Here is a 22,958-nt window from a genome sequence, read left to right as displayed (position 1 = left end):
CCATCAGCTTTTAGGAAGAAAAAGCCATATTTTGTTGTATTTTCGAGTTCCTTAGAGCAGTAGTCGGCAAACTGCGGCTCTCGAGCCACGGTTTGCCGCTCTGTTGACTAATGAGTTTGCCGACCACTGCACCCATGAAGGCTGATTTCAAGTTACCCAAGTACACCACTGAATGGAAACTTAAGAAGAGATTCACAACAGCAAACCAATGCACAGTATTTCAGATACAATAGATGTAAATGACCTCAGCATAAGTTATAGTAAATGCAATCAAGTAACTAGACCAAAGTGATGTTGGGGTAATATTTTTGTTTTCATAGTTAATTTTATTATGCTTATATAATTTAATGTTAATAATGTTTGCATCAACAACTGGCACCCAAATGTGGGGGAAGTGTAACAGTGGGTTCTAAGAAGCAGGTGCCTTGCGCTCCAGCACACTGCTGCCAGTTGCTGTTCAGGGTCATTAAAGTTGTTTTCCACAAACAACAAACGCAATAAATGACGCTACTAAATCATCTGGATCAAACTATCTCGGTTTCCAAGGATGCCAGTCTCTCTGCTACCCCAGAAATATTTAAAGTTCAGGTCACATTTGTGCTGTATTTACCGTAGGAATACCATTAAGTGCCAATACCTTACATTTGCTATCACCCATTACTCTTTTCAAAGCAGGGCTTTCACGGAACTACTTTCGTGGGACATAACGAATTTATATCGGTGGGGAAATAGCATTTTAATACCCTAGTGGATGAAAACAGAATTGTGGGAGCTGTTTGTTTAAGAGCGAGGTTGGGGGGTGAAGCTGGGAGCCATGCAAGGGAAGCTCCAGGGTCGGTCAGCCACCCCAACGTTCCGGATTTCCTCCTGGAAATGGCTCCATCGCTGTGCAAGCAAAGTGGACAGCAGTGCTGGGATCTCCTCCCTCTCTCCTGTTTGCTAACTCTGACTTTACAGATGGACTCCGTTTCTCTGATGGAAGGAAGGGAGACGTTTGGAGGGGAGATGCTCCAAGCGTCCCTTCAAAACGCTAACATGATCAGAGCCGGGACACTCAAACATCCTCTTTAACCATGTTCTTCTTCCGTGATCCAAACGTCCCTGCGGCAGACACGTGCATAGGTTCCATATAGATTTCGCTGCTGAAATTAACAGAGGTAGTCGTGGCCGAGTGGTTAAGGCGATGGACTAGAAATCCATTGGGGTCTCCCCGCGCAGGTTCGAATCCTGCCGACTACGGGAACCGAACTTTTGCTGACAATATTGCTTGTTTTCCTCTCGGAGAGTTTCCCCATTTTCCCCGCAGTTAGGTCAAGGGCTGGAAGATCGGCTTGGAGTACCACAGGGACCCCAGGGGGAAGCCCGGAAGCGCGCGGAGGAAGGAGCTCGGGAGCCGGTGTGTGTGTGTGTGTAGTGACACTCTGGACCCAGGAGGGGGAGACAGGCCCGAAACGCGCCAGACACAACCTGGAACGAGCGACAGCGACGCGCCGCGAGGTCGCGCAGGAAGGCGGCGCCCGGACCTCCGTCCACGGGAACCAGCGCGCGGACACGGAGCTCAGGTCCGCGCCCCGCCGGCGCCGCCAGGGGACCGCGCGCGCATGCGCGGGGGGGGGGGGGGGGAGCGGGAGCGGAGGGGCGCGTGCGCGTGCGCGCGGCGCGTTCTCGCGTTCTCGCGTTCTCGCGTTGCCCCTGGAAACCGTGGGGGCTGATGGCCCCGAGGTGAGCGGAGGGAGACACAGCCTTGTTTCAAGATGGCGAAGGACCTGGACGAGCTCTTGGACGAGGTGGAGTCCAAGTTCTGCCGACCCGACCCGCTGAGACCGCGCCTGGCGGAGCGGCCCGGAGGCGGCGGCGGCGGCGGCGGCCTCGGCCACGACCGCAGCCGAGCGGAGGCGGAAGAGAAGCTCAGGTTACCGGGGGGAGCAGACGGGTGGGCGCTTCTGGGGAAGCCTGCTCCGAGCCCCGAAGCCTCCCTGGGACCCCGCTCGTCCCCCGGTCCGGGCCCCGGTTCTCAGCGCCCACCCCTGGGGCCGCGCACTCCCCCGCTCCGTGTGCGGGAGGTTCCGGGCCCCGCGCGCCCGGCCTGACTCCGCCCAGGCCCGGCCCGGCCCACCCGGACCCGAGGCCGCGGGTCCTAACGGCGGCGGGGAGAGGGGGGGCCGCTCTGGGCCCCCGGTGACCCGCGATGACCCCCGGTGACCCCCGATGAGGCGCCCGCCAACAGAACGTCAGCCTGTTGCCTCTTGACCCCATTCCCCAGGCAGAGTCATCCTTGCAACAATTGTTGCCAAAAGAAAAAGGGGAAAAAAAGAAAAATCATTCCGTTCTGTAGTTTCGAGCTGATTTCTTGTGTGTGTGTTTATTTGGCTCGGAGAATTTGGGGGAAAGATCTCAAGCCGTTTGGCTTTTGATCCGAAACACTTATACCGTTCGAATTGGCCAGTCTTGTCCTTCTGGGTGGGCCTAAAAGGAGGACTTCCTTCTTCGTCTCCTGCCCCGACCTCAACCAAAAAAAAACAAACACACACACACAAATGTTGTGTCTGAAGGAGATTGCCCTTCCGAGGGAGCCGCAGCGGTAACCCCTCGAAGGCGCCCCCCTTCACTGGTTGCTTTGCTGTGCACGTGCCTGACTCCCGCGAGTATGTCCCCCCCTTCGCGGTCAGCGAATTTGCCAGCCTGGCCTCTACTGTAAGGTGACCAGGCGGGACAGCCCCGATTTCTAGTAACAAAGAAAATCAGGACTTTTTTAAGACGCCGCGGGGACACATTGTTCAACATCGGGGTGTCTGGTCACCTTACAATAATGACGTACATCTGTTTACAAAAATCCACCCTCAGAAGACACATGCATTGAAAAGGTTCCAAAGTTCCGAAACGTGAAGTTCTAAAAAGCAGTTGAGTACTAAGCAGCATTCTAAAAAATAATAATAAGTGTAGTGCCAGCAAAATGGACCACGTTGAATGGGCTGACGTTCGTCTGATTGGATGCCTCTGCAGGTATCGCCCATTCATTGGCACATCGATCACACACACGCAGGAGATCCTTTTGTGCTCATTCCCAGCACCTCTGCCTTCCCTGTCCCCCCGGCAGGATCAACTTGCGATTTCTTTCATTCTTTTTATTCGTTCCTTCAGGGAATGGAGAGAATATATCAAAGAGCCTTCCAGTGCCTGTTTGTTGTAGGAGAACTAGGTGCAGAGTGCGTAGGCTGTCTTGGCATCAGGCTGCTTAAAAATGGAAAGGGCTGCTAAGGTGGGTGCTCTCTAAACCCAAGTCCTTTTATTTTTATTTTTTTTATAAGCATTTTTTTAAATATATATTTTATTGGTTTGTTGTTTTTTTTTACAAAGAGGAAGGGAGAGGGATAGATTCTAGAGCCAGAAACATCGATCAGCTGCCTCCTGCACAACCCCCATCAGAGATGTGCCTGCAACCAAGGTGCCTGCCCTTGACTGGAATCGAACCTGGGACCTTTCAGTCTGCAGGCTGACACTCTATCCACTGAGCCAAACTGGTTTTGGCTACAGGTCCTTTTAGACTACTACACTCCATCCGTATTGCTTCTAGCAGCACCCCATCTCACCTTACTACATCAGATCTTTCAGTAATTTACAAAAGCTGTAGCAAACCAGAACAGTTTTCATGTCTTAAAACTTCTTTTCACTTGACAATGTAGTTGTAAAGGTAAATTATGCAACAGCAGCCAAGGCCTAAACATAATACCAAATGCAATCCCTACCGGATCTATAATGTCAAACATTCAAAAAATCTTCCTGAGCCAAAATTGATATCGAAAAGTTAGGAACTGATTTATATTATGAATTTATTAACAGGAGATTCCCTGTCCATTGTATAGTGAAGCAGCCTGTATCTTTTCCTTATGAGTTAAAATACTGAAATCGTCTCTTTAAATGATAGCTCTGCAAATAATAAATGGCCATGGTACATCTGGATACCAGAAACAACTGCTCTTTAAATAAGCAGTCGATGTTTATGCGCCCAGCTTTTTCTTGAATATAATATATAGCTTTAAATGTCTTAAGTATGTAAATTTGTAACTGACAGCTTACATTTTTGTCAACAAACTTAGGTTGTGTCCATCGAGAAAAAAAATTAATGTCGCATTTATCCCTGTTATCAACTCTAATAATAGACTTTAAATAAAACTCTTCTGTTACTGGCTGAATTTATATGTTCTTAAGCTTCAGCTGTTTTGTTTTATTTTTCAGATCAACAGAAAGATTTAAAAAAGAAGATGATCTTGACAGTCTTATTAATGAAATATTTGAAGATCCCAACTTTGATAAAAAATCCTTTGTAAGTCAAGTGTTATAAATATGCAATATTTCCATTTTTAAGATATTTAAAATAGTCTGAAAACTTACAGAATGCACAAGTATCTATAGTTCTTTGCATTCTGAGAAATACTATCATCTAAATAAATTATTCCACAGAGTTGTAGAAGAAATAAAATATTAGAAACCCTCAGTGTGTTTTTTTTTCTATTCATTTCTATTCATTTTTTTTCTATTCGTTTCTCAGCAAGAATGCGAAATTAGAAAAGCTGCCAGAATAAAAGGCAACTCATAGTTGAAGTTGGTTACCTGTATATAGATTCTATAAGAACACTTTTCTGAAAGGCTGAAAACAAACAGCTTTCACACAGGAACGTGCTTAGCATCTCAGATGCAATGCTATTGCTGTTATCCCATAACCCATGAGTAAATTGTTAATATTTTAAATATTTACCCTTAATTGCCTGTGTATCTACATTAGCTTTATGAAAAGCTTATAAAATAACATAACCGTCAATGAACATAAAATATGTTCACACTGAACATATATTAATGTTTTGCCATATTTGCTTTGCTTTAATTTTTTAAATAAAAATTATAACTATAGTTTAAAAAACTCCAAATCCTACTTACTGCCTTCCTACCCAGAGGTAACCAACCTTTCTGCCCATACTTGTATACTTTTATTACATAGGTATTAACCAAAAGTCATTTTCATTGCTGAATAATACCTTGTTAAGTAATTCTTCCACAGTTTACCCACTGTCCTGGTAATGGACATTTAAATTATGCCCAGTTGTCGCTCTTACAAAAAATGCCTCTTCAGATATCTTGGCATTATTCTTTTACGTACAGGAGTTTCTCTAGGATGTATAAACCTTGAAGAGGAATTGCTAGATTATGAGGTGTGCTCATTTTCAATTTTTTTACCCATTGCCAAAGTGTTTTCCAAAGTGCTGTGTCAGTTATATTCTTCTTACCAGTAGTGTATGAGCATTTATATACTTTTAATTTTTATCATGTTGGTCATTATAAAATATATATGTTAGGGGTTTTTTTAATATATTTTTATTGATTTCAGAGAGGAAGGGAGAGAGAGATAGAAACATCAATGATGAGAGAGAGTCATTGATCAGCTGCCTCCTGCACACCCCCCAGTGGGGATCAAGCCAGCAACCCAGGCACATGCCCTGACCAGAATCGAACCTGTGACCATTCAGTCCACAGGCCAATACTCTATCCACTGAGCCACGCCGGCTAGGGCATATTTGTTAGATTTTAAATAAAGAGACCAAATGAAAATCTTAAGCTACAAGGACCACAAAGAAAAAAATCTAAAAAGATAAATATAATACCAAAGTTTTTTAAGGGTAGGGAAGATTAAAGCAAGACAGTGGGCTGAAAATCACTAGGCTGTGCTGGTATTGAGGCTATGGACATGGGCCAACTATGTATTTGTTAACCAGACAAGGAATAAAATGGCTAATATAGATCTTATCTTTATTTCTCTAAATTTAACATTTTCAATTAATCCAAGGTTATTAATAAGCTGATGGCCTCATTATAATAATAAGCTAATGGCCTACATGTCAACCCAATAGCAATGGTGTTGCATAGTCTGTGAACAAGAATGCATCGTAAGTGCCAAATAGCTATGCTGATTTAATTAGTAGTAGAAAAAGTAAACTACATAATGTTCTTGTTGGGATTCATTGATCACCTGAGCAATTAATAATTAAACACTTACAGATGCATATCTGTATGTGAGGCACTATTTCTTCCGTTCAGAGAATTTGAAAAGCAGAAGGAACTATGTCTCCGGCTTGGCTTTAAGATATACAAATCTGAACCCTGGCCAGTGGATTCAGTGGTAAGAGCGTCACCTCAATTCCCCATCCCAGTTGGAGCGAATCTGGGAGGCAGCCGATCAATGTGTCTCTATCATCAATGGTTCATCCTCTCTCCCTCCCTTCCACTGTAAAACTCAATGGAAAAATTATCCTTGGGTGAGGATTAACAAAAAAAGGTATACAAATTTGCAATAAAAGTAACTCTTAACAATCACGAGGAAATAAACTTTTACGTTCTTCTGCATGCTGCTTTTTTAAGTGGTTATATCCAGTTTTCTAGCCTGCAAGGGATCAGGTCTATGCAAAGCACCGCCTGGATAAGGAAAGGAAGTGTCCGCACGGCCCGTCCATGCCCACCTCGTCCCAGAGGCCAGGTCATGCTCCGGAGAGCACCACTCCCTCCCCCACCGCTGGCCCGTTCCGCTGGTTCTGAACTGCTCTCAGGCCCACAGAAGAGCCCAGAAACCACAGTGCACATCACAGTTCGCCAGCTCCCGGTCACAAGCATGAACCTGGACTGTACATGACACATTTGGAGAAACAGGAGACTCCTGCACATGATTATTTTTGAGACATGTGCCCCAAATTTTCCCAGTTCTGTTTAACATCAAATAGAAGAGTTAAAGAAATAGTGAAATGAAATATTTTTGCCTCCATTAAATTTCCTCACCTACTAGGTCAAATGAAGCCATGTTGCTGCATGGTTTAAATTGCCTTTTCTCCATCTCACTTCCTCTCCTTGGCGGTGGTCTTAGTATGTGGGTTTATGTTGTTTGGTACGATACACCAGTTAACACTTAATAAATGCCCGCTAATGACGACGATGTTAGGTAACCATATAGGCACCACTGTATGGTTGAGGCTAGGTAGGTCTACAGTCACCTCAAATGCCTATTGGCTGATACCTTTCCACTTGATCAAAATTAATATTCCTGAAGTTACCCAGGAGTTTAGTTAGTTTATTTTTAGTTCAGGTGAGTACTATTCACAGTCTTTAAAAATGAGTCTGAGGTGTGTGGGGGTTTTTCTTTCCTCAATTGAATTTTTCCAGGATGAGGTTTTAAATAGAAGGTCCTTCATATTAAATCATTGAACTCTAGTATTAATTGAAGAATTATAAAGTGACTCTAAATCTTAGCACGCTAATAATGGCAGTATATCAATTTCCTAGACTAAAAGCAGAGTAATTTGCAAATTCCTCAGGGAGGTCGACTTCCCTTTTGCCTTTAAGAAAAAAGGTTTTGATCATTATTTTTATTGCAGAAACTTTAAAGTGATGCAAATTTTTTTATTTTAAGTCATTTAAAAAATATTCTTGTTACAAAATAAAGAATATTAGTTTTCACGTTACAATTATCTAAGTTACTCTTGGCCTTTCATTGTTTTGTTTTTTTAACAGAAATTAAAATCTAAATCTTCAGGTAACACGTCTGTCAGAGCTTCCATTCAAGGCCTCGGTAAAAGGTAAGCTGAGATTGCTTCGGTGAGTTACACACACTGGTGAGCAGACACTATGAGCATAGTCTATAGACTTTATTGTCTTAAACAACAGTGACATTGAACCACAAAGGCCCAGCTGGCTTTCAGGAGAAAGACCAATAGCAATATCTTGAGTGTTCCCGTGGTCTATGACCTCTTCGTGAATGAGAGATTATTGCTATTGTAAATAATTTTCTGCCAGGTGGGGGGGGGGGGAAGAAAGTGTGAACAGTTTCTTGAAATTAATGTTCTGCTATAGTCTTCAGTATTTACTTTGTCCCTCACGTTATTTGGCAAACACGTTTTCCTGTGACTCATTCTAGCTCTTGGAGGGTTCCTGCACATGCAGGATACATCCAGTAAAGCAGCGATCCCGGGATAAATGCCTCTTCTTTAAAATGGTCGGCTTGCTCCGGAAAGGAGACAATTTGATTATGAGACTGTGGAGTTCACAAAGCCACACTAACGTCTCCTATTTCTTCCTGGCGATCTTCTTTCTCTCCCGTTGGCTGACCGGATCTAGTTGCAGCCCCGTGTACCTTGGTGGAAGCGCTGCTCCGTGCGGAATTGGAACAGCTACTTCACAGAGGTGGGATGTCAGAAATATACTTTCTTACGAGGTTTTCCAATCGGCTACCCTGTTTTTAAAACAGTCATCTTGGCATCGATCCGTTTCATAATCAGAAGTATATTCTTGCCAAGATCGGTTTGGCTCAATGGATAGAGCGTCGGCTTGGGGACTGAAGGGTCCCGGGTTCAATTCTGGTCAAGGGCATGTGCCTTGGTTGCGGGCATATCCCCAGTAGGAGGTGTGCAAGAGGCAGCTGATCGATGGCTCTCTCTCATCGATGTTTCTAACTCTCTCTCTCTCTCCCTTCCTCTCTGTACAAAAATCAATAATATATATATATATATATATATTTTTTTTTAAGTATATTCTCTTAGCCAATCCAAGAGCACATTACTGAAATCTTTTTATTTTGAGGTGATCTCAGTTGAAAGCTGTGATGGTGGTTCTGCTGCTCATTGTGGTGACACTTTCTCTGCGCCCCACGTGAAGGGCCTGGGTCACGCCAGTCCCCGCGTGGCTCCCACGGGACCTGGGAGAGGGAGCATCTGCCTTGCGTTTTCCTTCTGGGCAGAGGAAGCCAGGTGGTGAGACACGCGAGAAGCCGCACGCAATGAGCTTTGTCTAGATGAGGAGAGGGACTTACACAAATGACTCCAAAAATAGCTGTTTAATCTTCACATGCTCTGCAATGTGAAGGGAAAGTACCGAATACTGTAAGCATAGATCATTGGCACCCCAGTTAGTATGAAGGGTTGGAAAATTCTTCCCTAAGCATGTAACATCGAATCAGCCTAGAATATGAAAAAGGAGTAGAAGTTAAGCAGACAGAGGGGACCGTTGGGGCCAGAGGGGGTGCCCTGTTAGATGACCCCTGAGCTGGGAAGAGTGTTGGAGGAGCAAAGAGCAGCTGGGGAGCCACAGCGCAGGGAGTGGGGGGAAGAATGAGAGGTTGTCGAGGGAGATTCGGTTTGTTGGCGGTCCTGTGGTCCTCTGAAGATTTGAGAAAAAGTTGGTCAGAGATGCAGCGAGAGCAAGTGGTGGTTGGTTGGTTGGTTGGTTGGTTGGTTGATTTTTAGCAGGTGGAGTCACCTAATCATATTTGTGTTTCTAAAGAAAGTTATTTTAGCTGCTGAATAGAAAATAGATTGGAAGGTGAGAGACAAGACAGGGAGCCCAGTCAGCAGGCAGTATTGTACAGTGGTCCAGGAAAGAGATGATGATGGTAGCTGTGAGCTGAGTGGTGGCAGTGGCTGTGGGGAAAAGGTGTCGCCATTTGAGCTGTTGAGAATCTAGAATGGACAAAATTCGGTGAATTTAATGGCTAAGAGAACACTTAGGAATGACTGCCAAGTAATGTGCCCTGCCCAAGGTCACATAGAGTATCTCAAAGCAAGGACTCAACTGTGTAACTGAGTCCTGCTCCATTATGCTTTCTAGTAACCTGGTTTGTGGAAGGCCAGGTAATATTTGTAAGGGTGGAGAACCGTGGCTGATTTTGCTTCTGCAGCTGCTGTTCTTTTCCATCTGTCCAAATATCAAGAGTCCCTAGACTACTGTGTAGATCTGACAGGATTTTACTGAAAACCACAGGGTCTGGGCAGAAGATTATATTGGGCCGTATTTGGAAAATTTCCATCATAAACATCTTCAAAATAATGAACATCCTATTGATTGGCTGGACAAAGGGACAAAACTGTTGATGACACCTTCATATTCAATTGCCTCCATATTTTAGAAAAAGAAAAGTGAAGATTTATCTTTCATTGGAATCATTACATTATTTTTAAATATATTTTTATAGATTTCAGAGAGGAAGGGAAAGGGGGGAAGATAGAAACATCAGTGATGGAAGAGAAACATTGATTGGCTGCCTACACACACACACACACACACACACACACACACACGGAATCGAGCCTGCAGCCCAGGCATGTGCCCTGACTGGGAATTGAAGTGTGACCTCCTGGGTGCATAGGTTCACACTCCACCACTGAGCCACACCGGTTGGGCCACTCCTTTATTTTAGGTATGCTGTAGTTATACGTAGATATGGACAATAAATATTTTTAAGCCCTGAATATATGCACTGATTTACATGTCCAGGGCATAAGTGAAATTGAGTCTATTCTGCCTGTTCTCCATGTGTTTTGTTTGATTTCTGGGTAGGGTTCTGGTTTAGAAGTAATACTTAATGATTTCAGAGTGTAAAGATTTGGTTTTTACCCCGTTGGTGGGTAAAGGAGAAAGAGTAGTAGCAGGAAGTGTGGTGGCATTAATAAGGCATAGATAAGACTAAGACGTTATTTTCAAGCCAAATCGAATTTTACTCCTAATTATTTTTTAAACTACTTGCAAGGCCGAATTATTGCATAGACTGGTACTAATTATGATCTAACAAAGTGAATCGTAGCAGCAGAATGATTTCTGAGCTGCAAGTGAGTTTTATTTTTCTCAAAGGACAGTGTTTGTAGGAAACTGTGGTAGTGTGAATAGATTTGAATAAACTACTAAATTTTAAATTAAATTAAAAAGCTGTATGTAACATTATGGTTGAGATTTTACACAGACAAAACGTCAGGAAATTCAAAATTATAGTTCCCACAACAGCAATAATTCAGCCAAATTGCACATATGTATTAAGGCATTAAAGTTAACACTCTGTGCAATCATGTAATAAACTACATATGCATAAGAAAGCACATTATGGCAGCTTTGGGAACCATTTTGCATTTCCTTTGTACATTCAAAATCCAAGTTCAAATGTGTACGAATATAATTGTGTTGAATTTCCATATATACAAGTACAACTTCATAAATTGCTCACAGTTTAAAAGAAAATATGGACTTATGAAACTTGTATAGATTTTGAGTGTTTAGTTACTGTTATGATTAAACATAATTTTAGACATAGAAAGCATTTATTCTCAAAGGAATCTGTAAGCCAAAAAAAAAAAAATTGCAATCTTGAAGTTACCATATTTGAATTTCAAGGAAAATAAGTGAAAAATATTTGGCTTTTACTTTATTATTTTTTAATTACAGAAGGATTGTATCCTTATAAAAACAAACTTGAAAAATGTATAAAGGGAAGAATAATCTCCTTCCTTCTTCCATTCCCACCATTCCTGAGACAGCCAGTGTGAGCTTGATAGTATATTACTCTCTACATTCTTTTCCATGTTCTTACCTTATAAGCACCTTTATAGGGATTTTTTGTTGTTTTACAAAAATAGGGTCATGCTATATATGTTACTGTGCACCTTGTTTTCAGCATCTTTCTAGGTCAGTGGAAAAATTAATTCTCCTTATCAGCTAATATTCCATAGTATAACTATACTGTATGTTATTCATTGTTTTTCCCTTTTAGGTAGGTATCCAAGTGGTATCTTGTTTTTTGCCACTTCTACAATACTATAGTGCAAATTCTTGAGATATATGCTTATGTTGATGCTTTTATTTATATGCAATAGCTTTCCCAAAATGGAATTGCTAGTGCAACAGAAAAGGATAATTTTAACTTTAAAATAATCCCAAAGTTCACCTACCCACCAGAAATATCTGAGGAACTTGGTTGAAAATGTATTTTGTTGTTTCTTTAAATTTTAATTATTTGTTAGATTTTTACCTTTTAAACAAACAGGCACTGTTATAAGCACTTTAACAATATTAACTCATTAGGTCCTCATTGTAATTCTAAAAGATGTATAAAAAATATTAGTATCCCCATTTTACATACAGGGAAACAGTTACAGAGAGACGTTAAGTTACTTGGCTGTAGTTGCACAGCTGGAAAGTAGTAGAATCAGTAGTTGAACCTGGGCAATTTGTGTTCAGAGTCTACGCTCTTAACTACCATTCTACAATACCTGTATTAGTGAGACTGAATATATTTTTAAGCTTTGTCTTTGTCATTTGTAAACACTCTGAATAGTATCTGAAAAGTATAAGTAAGTATTGGACCTTGTTCTGGAAATGTTTTCTCCCACTATTTTTCACTTTGTTTTGTATTGGGTTTGTTTTTTGTGTGCTTGTTTGTTTGTTTTTTGAAAATTTCTCTAAGCGTTTATTTGAACCTAACTGATGACATCCCTGGGAAGCCAGATGTCAAATGCTCCTGTTCTTGGCATCTTAAAAACTCTTATTTCCTTTTAATTTGTAGGTGATCAAATGTATATATATATATATATATATATATTGATTCTAGCTTTTAAATATTGCAAACAATATTCTTTAAAGTAAGTCACAATTATTATACAAATCAAATTGTTTGCAGCAATTCCTAAGTTTTGTCATTTATTATCATTTTATTCCTAAAGTTACATGTAGTGTGTGAGTTTTAAGAATTGTGTGGCATTTGAATTCCTCAGATATCCACTAAGCGTAGTTCTAGCAGTTCTGCCCTCTTTCCTGCATCATCGCTTTGCTCTTCACTGCTTCTTTGCTTTTTTCCCCTCCTTTCTCGTAACCCCACTTCCATTGAAATGGCTCAGCTACACCTTTGCAGCCCACTCTATTTAAAATTGCAACCCACTCCCTCCAGTCCTCTCAATGTTTCTTCCTGCTCTATTTCATTTGAAGCATTTTTTATCTTCTAACGTTGTGATGAGTGCTGTTTACTTCTTTTCTCATTAGAATCTATGCTCTTAAGAGGATAAAATCTTACTAGCACATAGTAGGCTTTCAGTAAATACAGAATGGAGCAAATTAGGTTTACGATTGTTTATGTGAAAAATAATAAATACAATTCTTAGTAAATAATAATATAAAAGTAAACAGTTTTGTGTTCTCACTATAAACCTACTTTTGCCTGTTTTGTCTGTTTTTTAATGAGTGGATGAATGCATTAATGTCAACCACTGAGGAAACAGAAAGAAGTAGGATATTGTCCTAGCACTTATGTAGCTTAAGAGGAGACATTCATTTTGATATAATGTGGCAAGTTCTGTGATAAGGCATTCTTGAAAATTTTATTAGGAAAGGAAGCAACTTAAAGAAGTTAAGGGAAGACTTCCCTCGGGCACAACTTGAAAACCATTGAACTAAAAGATCTACACATCTGATTCCCTTCTCTTCTATCTGTACAATATGCATATGTGCATAAATATATCGGTGTATAAGATCTTAATAAAATAGGTACGCATAGAAATTGAACCTGAAATTTTAGGTATATAATTATTCCTTTAGTATAAAAATTTACAATCAGTTTAATCTTTACTTTTTTGTTGTTAACTCAGTACTTTGTAATATATGGTATGTCCTATGAATAAATCACCACATTTTTATATTTAAACATACCAATAATCTTTAATGTATAGTTATTTTTCTCTAAACAGATCATGTGACCATCTGCGTTGTACAGCGTGTGATTTCTGGGTAGTAAGCTACGACGACTATATGTGGGACAAATCATGCGATTATCTGTTTTTCAGGTATGCTTCTAAAGAATTTCACTGTGAAAATGTACCAAGTGTAACGTTATATTTCTATTTTGCTGTAATGTCTCTTGTGGACTTGGCCAGATTGTGTGGCCTCTGCCTCTTCAATATTCTTCTCACCCATCTCCTTTTTTCCATCTGTCTGCTATCAGCTTAGGTAAAACAAGTTGCTTCTGGACAAGAATCTAGATATTGCCCACCTGGTGTGGCTCAATGCTTGAGCATCAACCTAAGAACCAGGAGGTCACGGTTTAATTCCTGGGGGGGGGGGGAAGAGACTTGATATGCCCAGGTTGCAGGCTTGATCCCCAAGAGATAGCCGATCAATGATTCTCATCATTGATATTTCTACCTCTCTGAAATATATATATTAAAGAATATAGATATAGCCTTCTCACTGACTTTTCTCCCTTTAGTATGTGCTTTCAGACCACATTTTCCTTGTTGAAAATTAAAACATAACTAAGAATGTGCCATTCTCCTACCCAGAACACTACTTCTTACAGAATCATGTCTGAATTCCTTAGTATGGCACCCCAGACCCTCCAGGATCTAGCCTCTACCCATCACCCAGCTTTGTCTTTCCACAGTATTCCTTCCTCCTCCACAAGATTTTAGCTTCATCAACTTCCTCAGTACTCCCCTTCCCCATTAATTTGTACAAGCTCTCCACCTCCTGGGACACCTTACCATTTGATCTAAATCTCAGGTTGATACATGTCTGCCTCTCTCCTGGCAGTTTAAATAGGCTTACGCATACTTTTGCAATTTATATATCTGACAACCTAATGTTTTTAAGATAAGTTATAAAAATAAACTATGCAGTCACTTTTTTAAATAAAAATTAAGAGTTAAAAATTAATAGCGCACATATCATTCATTTTTGGCTTCCCTAACCTGTGCCTAGACAAAGACTGTCTCTTCGGATACAAGTAATCATAATACTTGTAGCACTCTCCCGTAGCAGAAGAAAAAGGAGTTTTCCAGACTCTCCCCACATCCATTCTCATGTAAATCCCTAGGAGTCTCCTCTAATGGAATCATTTTTAAATTTTTTCACATCAAGAACTGTTTTTTAAAATCTTATGAAAATTTTGCATCTTCTCCACACACAAAAGTAAGTGGAAATGTACAAATATACAGAAATATATATATATAATTTAAGAGGTTTCACATTCCTCAATCCCAATAAAGCCTAGTGACCTCCCAAAATCCCAGGTCAGGTTGGCCTACCTTTAATCCCTTATTGGAAAAGTTAACTTTTCACTTCAGGTCTGCTTAGCCTTTTCTGACTTTTCTAACTCCTCTGTAGGTACTCCTTCTGGTTCATCTACAGAGTGATTAATAATTCCCACATGGCACCAAGACGCACCAGCCATTTGTACAGAATAATAGAATGCGTGTAATACCAAAACGGGTGAGCAGAGGCATTAAGTGAGCTTTTTGGTCATTTAGTTGGTACTTGAACTTGCAGCGTCTCAGTTAAGGACTCTAGATCTGTGGTAGCCTGGCTTTGCTTGCTGGTTTGTTTGTTTTGTTAATGAGAAAGAGAAGCTTTATTTTTACACAGGGTCAGGCACAGGCACTGCCAATCACTGTCAGAGGCAGGGGGTGGGGGAATGTGAGGTCTGGGGCATTAAAGCAGAAGCCCTTCTGGAGAGAGCTCAGAGCCCTGAGAATCCTCAGGAACATCCCAGCTCACACCAGGAAAGCGAGAACGGGCGTCTGGGAAAGGCTCCAGGCAGGGCTTTTTGTTGGCTCTTTTGGATTCTGTTTCCTCTGACATCATTTGTCCCCACATCAGATTCCAGGTGAGCAGCAGCCCCCAGATCTGTGGCCACAGCCAGAGGCCCCCGGCTGCTAACCACTACCTTTGTCCCAGGAGTCGGAGCTCTGGCTCTCCTAAACCCCGAACTAAGGATTCAGTCCCTTTCTGGCCTGAGGGGCGCAGTATTGGAGCATCATCCAGTGCACCTAGAGGTCTCGGGTTCGATTCTTGGTCAGGGAACATATTCAGGTTGTAGGTTTGATCCGCAATCAGGTTAGTACAGTAGGCAACCAATTGATGTCTCTCTCTCACATATTTCTCTCTCTCTCCCTCACTTCCTCCCTCTTTCCCTCTCTCTCTAAAAATCAATTTTAAAAACTTTTTTTTTAATTCAATCAGGTATCAGATGTTAAATTTGTCAAACTATATTGCATATTGGATAAAAAAACTTTTTTTCTTCATTTAACTTTTTAGTTTTCATTAAACACATAGAGTTTTGTGGACTTTTTTTTTTCTTTCTGATAAAACTTACGACGATTCATTTCTTCCTCTGGCTCACTATAACCTTAGCTAAGACTTAGCTGGTCAAAGTCTCAGTTTCTTGAATCAGACAGTTGACCTGGAAAATCTCTCAGGTTTTGTGAGGTTCTAACCTTCAAAATTGTGCCTGGATTTTGTACAAAACAGGACTGAGTGTGGTGTCCACCGGCCACCAGAGGGCACTTTGTAGCCTGCCTTCTCCTGCAGTGACATAAAAAGATAGGACTATATCTCTTTTTGGTAATATTTATACTGTGTTTCATCATTTTACTTCTCATTTATAATTTTATTTTGAATGTTCCTATTTTTCTTCTGCCATAGAATAATTAGATAGATTCAGTACATGGATTATCTTGAAAAATCATAATTTACTTTCAATTAATTAAACATAAATTAACTTCTCTAGTCTTTTTTTATAATTACATCAATCAGATGGTTATCATTTTCATGATGGTCCCGCCAATTGATTTAATTATTTTAACACTGACACTTAATGTAGGTTAGGTATTATTTTATTGCTGACACTATAAGTGAATAGCATATCATTAAAAACAAAAGGTTCAACACATAGACATAACAGGCACTTTTTCTCTAGTAATTAAAAATTTCTGTACTTAACTCATCAAAAGAATATTACTTTTATGCCTCTTATACCCCCTCCCTCCATTTGCCATGTTGTTGTTGGCTTTTAGCATTTGATGTAGCAAGTATCTGCGGCAGGAGATGCACCACCACCTTTTCACTCTGTTCTCACTTACTCTGAGCCACGAGTCAGAGAAGTGATTCACCGTATTCTCATATCATGTCATCTCTGATAAAACAAATCATAATGTTTCAGCTTCTTTTAGGTCATTATGTTCTAAACAGCCTTAATAAACAGGCCTAGAGAAATGCCATTGAAAAGTGCTAGGAAATACCATCAGGAAGAACATGGAAGCATATGTGCTGTTGTTTGTGTGAAGGGGACCAAAGTTTGTTGAATGTTCCGTTGTTAATAAAGATGGGGAAATAAAGCAACTAGCTTTTTCTTTTTTTTTTAAAGTCATTAAGCACTGGAAAGGCCACTGTTCTAAAACATTCATGTTTCACTAATAGGAACAACATGCCAGAATTCCACAAATTAAAAACAAAGTTGGTGAAGAAGAAAGGAGCGCGGGCGTATGCCTGCCAGTGCAGCTGGAGAACTGTGGTGGAGCTGACTGACCTGCAGACGGACCATGAGCTGCGTTGGGTTTGTGGTAAACACTAAGAATGCAGACTCTTGCCCTGGCCGGGTGGCTCAGTTGATTGGAACATCATCCCATAACCCAAAAGGTTGCAGATTTGATTCCCAGTCAGGGCACCTAGGTTGTGGGCTGGGTTCAGTCCCAGGTTGGACTGTGTACAGGAAGCATCCAATCAGTGTTTCTCCTCTCCTCGATGTCTCTTTCTCTCTCTCCCCACCCACCTTCCTCTCTCTAAAAACCAATTAAAAAAATATATCCTCGGCCGAAAACCGGTTTGGCTCAGCGGTAGAGCGTCGGTCTGTGGACTGAAAGGTCCCAGGTTCGATTCTGGTCAAGGGCATGTTCATTGGTTTCGGGCACATCCCCAGTAGGGGGTATACAAGAGGCAGCTGGTCGATGTTTCTCTCTCATCGACGTTTCTAGCTCTCTATGTCACTCTCTCCCTTTCTCTCTAAAAAAAAAAAAAAAATCAATAAAATATATATATTAAAATAAATAAATAAATATATATATATATATATATATATATATATATATATATATCCCCTCAGGTGAGGATTGGATTAAATAAATAATACAGACTTTTCTCATTCAGACAAATCTATCCATGAGAGCAGTTTCCATTAATCCTCATAATATTTAAGTAAAGGTACATAGCAGTATTATGCCCTTTGGGAAAAGACAATAAATTTCATTTAATGGCTATACAAATTTTCGAAGACAAATGGACTTAAGAAGATAATGTGCTTTAACGTTTTGGAATTATCCCTTTTTGATATAATGGGCATTTCATTTTGTAAGCAAAGAAGCAAGTTCTTCAATTCTTCCTTGCCAGCCTCTCTTCTATTTAACAAAAGTTTAATTAAGCAGTCTTATACCATTCTATAGCCATTTATCAGTAACTTCAGCATTACTGACTGCTAATACACTTGGTGTAAACATTCCTCATTCACAGCATTTAAATAGAATAAAGCCGGCCAGTGGAGAGAGGGCATTGAGGAATATATACATCCCCTCGTCCAGTCAGAGCTGTTGTTGCAAAGGATCACAATTCAGATGTGGCAGAAGCCATGTAAGCAGTGACTAACTGAAGGGTTTTCAGGAGTGTAGGTATACTGTAAATGATCTGATCTTACCAACTTAAAGTGATATTATGTACAATAATGGTAAGTATGTATTTCAGGTTTTAGCTCCTTTCTCCTCCTTTTGTTTGTATATATATCAGAAGTTACTGGTTTTTTATTTTAGCAAATAACCATTATATATATATATATATGTATTTAAGATATTGGTGCACCTAAAATTCCAAGAAAAAATCCAAATGTGGACAGGTCATTGTTGGTTTTTTCATTACTTTCTAGCTTTTAATTCCTAAAACACTATAATCAAGTAAAATGCACAGCAAGAAAGATATTTTCTCAGGCAGCCTGTTGATATTTCTGGTAGGATCAGAGTGACATACTATGTATGAACAGAGAGACTGAGCATAGCCTGTTGGGCTCCTTCTTGACATTACTGAGACTTGAGAACCTACAATAGCAGCACATTTAGGAAATCAGTTACCTCAGAATTACCAGCTCCCAGCCACCATCAAGAGATTCTGAGAGCTTTCTAACCTGCCAAAGCCTCTTTACTGCCTGTGTCTAATAGATAGTTCAATTGTTGACACAAGACATGCTGAAAAAGAGTAATTGAAGCAAAGTTATAATCATCTTAGTCTTGTGCTTAATCCAGCCACCCTATTAAAGCAAAGAAGAAAGCCTTCTGGTCATTAAAAGCCTTTTCCTAGCCATGACACATTAGCACATGAGTAAAACTCAGTCAGTTTGCAACCAATCAAATCTCCTGATGGCAGAAACTCACACTTTTGTATTATGAATATGCTTATAGATCTTATCTTTCAATAAAAATGTTTTACTCTCTTAAATTTTATCTTTGTAGTGTCCAGAAACAGAAAGATTTGGGTTGAAGTCACCTATTTCAAAAAAAAAAATAGCACAGCAACAAGATTCACACATTCAGAACCCCATGGAATTGGGCACATTAGTCATATGGTGATGTTGGCTTTGTATGCAAGAGAACCAATTTACTAGATTATTAATTTTAAAATATACTTTATTTCATCATAACTGTCCTATAACTTGGATATGTTACCGATGTTCGGCATTTTGTTTATTTATTCCTCACTCGAGGACATGCTTGGAGAAGGTGAAACATTGATGTGAGAGAGAAACATTGATCTGTTGCCTTCCATCGGTGCCCAACCGAGGATCAAACCCGCAATGCAGGTTTGTGCCCTGACCAGGAATTGAACCAGCAACTTTTGGTGCACAGGACAGTCAACTGAGCCACTCTGGCCAGGTTGTATGCCGTTTTATAACATAGTAATTGTAATAACTCCCAATGTCAGAAACAGATATGACTTCACGTTTTGTTTGCAATTTACTTTATAAGCTTTTTAATATTGTACAATTTTAATCTAAAATATAGAATGTTATTTTTTATACAAAGGGATAAATTATTACCAGTTATAATTTAAGCCAAAATGCAGTTAAGTATCAATGTAAACAAAAAGCATAGTTTCTGATGAACTTCGTTTTAAAATGCAAAATCTATGAAATTTAAAAGATGTTTTGCCCGTTTGTTTTCAATGCTCATAATTTTCTATCTTTAGCAAGTATTTATTTTTTGTCAAGCCAGGTAGCTACTTTATTTGAACTGTATTATACTCTCTGGCCCCTACCCTACCAAGAAATGAATAAATAATAAAGATTTATTCTGTATTTAATAACATTTTTATTATGTAGTAAAACTTCCTTATTGGGATTAATTTGAAATAATTTTGACAATTTCTTTTAAAATGTCAACAAAAAAGTTTCCAACCATCGAATTGAACAGATAATTTACTTATTTACATTGGGGAAGAGAAGCATACCATGAGACAGGGAGGGTAGAGGAATGTGTGTGTATGTGTTGGTGTGTGTGCCAGCGTGTATCACAAAATGTGGGTATTTAAAGGAGCCAGGTCCAAGTGCTGGAAGAACAAGCCATGTTGAGATGGTGGTGTAGCATCCTTCTTTTCTTGAGTGAAAGAAGATGTCGTCAGACTATGATTTCGAATTGCTTTTCCTCCTTCATTTACTGATCTGTTATTTAAAAATAAGAACTAGCCCTGGCTGGTTCGGCTCAGTGGATAGAGCGTTGGCCTGTGGACCATAAGGTCCTGGGTTCAATTCCAGTCAAGGGCCAAAGCCCAGGTTGTGGGCTTGATCCCCAGTTGGGGGTGTGCAGGAGGCAGCCGATCAATGAATCTCTCTCATCATTGATGTTTCTCTCTCTCTCTCCCTCTACCTTCCTCTCTGAAATCAATAAAAATACTTAAAAAATAATAATAGAAATTAAAAAAGTAAAAAGAACTAAAAGGTCTTTGTATCTAATCAGTACTCTAATGAAGCTTAGCAGTCACTTTCAAATGTTGGTTTTCCTCAGATGTTATGTCTTAACAAAATCTCTATCAGCTAACATACTACTCCTATTAATCAGCTTAACCTATTATTATTTAAATTCGTTCTTGAGCTCTGATCAGTGTGGCTAAGTGGTTAGAGCATCCGCCCGCCTGCTCACCAAAGGATCTCAGGTTCAATTCCCAGTCAAGAACATGTACCTGATTTGCAAGTTTCATCCCCTAGCTGTGTCCCACTCACATTGATGTTTCTCCCTCCCTTCCTCCATCCATTCCTCCTTTTCACTCTCTCTAAAAATCAATGGGAAAAAATATCCTCAAATGAGAATTACAAAAAAAATAGTTCTTGAAGGGAAGAAAATATTCCAACTATGCAGTCTCTTTAGAGTTAACATTTATTTGTGTATATGACCCCATTGTGTGCCCTCTTTTCAAAGACTGCAGGGGATATGTAGATATAGATATACATGTGGTTGATAAATTTATTTTCAGACTGTCCCCAAATGCCTTGAGATAATGGGTGGCAATATGAAGGGTTACAAAATCAGAGCTGAAAGTCACATCCCTTGGGAAGTTACTTTTTGGCTTCATTTGCCCAAATGAAATGGGGACCACCTTTGTGTAGCTTAAGTATTATGACAACATGTGTATTTTTTCATTCCCTAAATATTCCTTATAAGCAGCTATGCTATTGTTTTCATTTTATAACTAGTAAATGTAAATGTGGCCAGCTTTATCTTTATATAAGTTGAAGCTACAACTTTCAAAAACAAACCCAAAATCCACTCACCCTGGCCTCTCCCTGTCTGGTTTAGAACTAATTGTTCATCACGGAGGCATGCCTGACCTTTCACAGTATCTTTTCAGCTTTATCTGTCTCTGCTTTTTTTCTCTCTTCGAACCAAACCTATATCCTGCCCACGGTCCCTTAGATACACCTTACGTTTTACTGTGTTGATATGTCTTCTCTTTCTTATCTTATCCTATCTAAGTTTGACTCATTTTTCAAAGCCTATATCTTGTCCACCAGTGTTTCTCAGAGTGTTATCCACTCTCAGGGGAATCCCCAGGAGTCTTGTGCGGGGCGGGGAGGGGGGGGTGGGGGGAGGACAGAGGCGGGGGGGGGGGGGGGGGGGGGGGGGGGGAGAGGGAGAGGGGAGCGGGGAGGCCATATGGTCAAACCTGTTTTAGTAACGTTAAGATATTAAAGCTTACATAACATGATCCAAAGCAGTAGCACCAGGCACTTTCAGTGGAAAAAGCCAATTTCACTTAAAAATATCCTTGATAAAGGCAGTAAAAATTATTAATTTTCTTAATCTCAGCATTCAAGAACATATCTTTTTAATATTCTGTTATGACTGTATGGGGAGCACACAGAAAGAACTTGCGAGTTGAACAACTCTTCATGGAATCCATTTTGGCTTAAGAGAAAACTGGCAGATAAACTGTGGTCCTTCAGAATATTGAATATTTGTCCCACATTTTCTCAAAAATGAACTGAGTGAGTCACCTCCAGGAAAATAACTGACATTATTTGTTGGCAATGATAAGATTTGAGTCCTCAAGCAAAAATTAGAATTTTAGAAAAGTTGTATTCACCAGTGACATCTTCCTCATACTCAAAGACTTTTCTAAGACTAGTTGGTGATATGAACAAGTGAAATCTTTGATACTCTATCATGAAACATGACAATATTTGGGAGATCTGTATAATTCAGCAAACCAATATCACCAAATGACCAATGCATGATATCACAAAACTGTTCCTTTAAAGGGCAAGATAGACCAATGGATTTTAATGTAGCAGAATACTAGAAGGTCATTGATGTGATTTCTGTTTCCCCCTTGCACTTAACTTTTAAGAAACTGGCACTTGGAAAGTTTTGAGGTGGTCATGCAGAATAGTCACAAGAGGCCCAATTTTCTCCTTAGGCTTCAACCAAAACAGCGTCTTAAGAGAGTGAATGCAGTAGCAGATGTGCAAATCCAGCTGTCTTCTATCAAGCCAGAGGTTAAAGAGGTTGGCAGAAATGTGGAACAAAAGTCACCCTTCCCGCTATATTTGCTTTGAGAAATACAGATATTTTTACAAAAATTCAACAACACATCATGGGTTTGTTTTTTTAATAGTAGTTAATGTTCTTAGTTTTAATTTCCAATAAATAAATATCCTATATAATAAAAGGCTAACTATGCAAATTGTTCCCTCGACCAGCAGTTGGACCAGGGGGTGGAGGTGGTCAGCCAACTGCCCGCAGGCCCCTCCCCAGCCCCGCCCCCAATCGGCCCATCCCCACTCTGAACAGGGAGGGCCAGCCGGC

General features: G+C 40.1%; 1 protein-coding gene and 1 non-coding gene across 5 annotated transcripts; both read left to right on the top strand.

Moving 5' to 3' along the window:
* The first annotated feature begins 1,157 nt into the window (after positions 1 to 1,157).
* TRNAS-AGA lies at positions 1,158 to 1,239 on the top strand. Its single transcript has one exon. It is a non-coding gene; the product is annotated as a tRNA-Ser (tRNA).
* A 397-nt stretch (positions 1,240 to 1,636) lies between these two features.
* Positions 1,637 to 22,756, top strand: CFAP418 (cilia and flagella associated protein 418). Of its 4 annotated transcripts, none has more exons than XM_036436559.2 (7): positions 1,637 to 1,912; positions 4,237 to 4,324; positions 7,552 to 7,616; positions 8,155 to 8,220; positions 13,536 to 13,631; positions 17,041 to 17,176; positions 22,570 to 22,739. In XM_036436559.2, exons 1-7 carry the CDS (start codon positions 1,755 to 1,757, stop codon positions 22,591 to 22,593), a joined length of 633 nt encoding a protein of 210 aa, XP_036292452.1. In that variant the 5' UTR covers positions 1,637 to 1,754; the 3' UTR covers positions 22,594 to 22,739. The 4 variants fall into 4 exon arrangements, with proteins under 4 accessions (XP_036292452.1, XP_036292451.1, XP_036292454.1 ...); XM_036436558.2 differs by having other exon boundaries at positions 17,041 to 17,183; XM_036436561.2 differs by lacking the exon at positions 17,041 to 17,176 and having other exon boundaries at positions 22,570 to 22,756.
* Positions 22,757 to 22,958: the final 202 nt, after the last annotated feature.

This window comes from Pipistrellus kuhlii, unplaced genomic scaffold, assembly GCF_014108245.1.
Source record: "Pipistrellus kuhlii isolate mPipKuh1 unplaced genomic scaffold, mPipKuh1.p scaffold_m20_p_14, whole genome shotgun sequence".
NCBI classification, from domain to species: Eukaryota; Metazoa; Chordata; class Mammalia; order Chiroptera; family Vespertilionidae; genus Pipistrellus; species Pipistrellus kuhlii.
The sequence above is the reverse complement of the archived record's forward strand: the minus strand, read 5'-3'. Positions and strand labels throughout refer to the sequence as shown.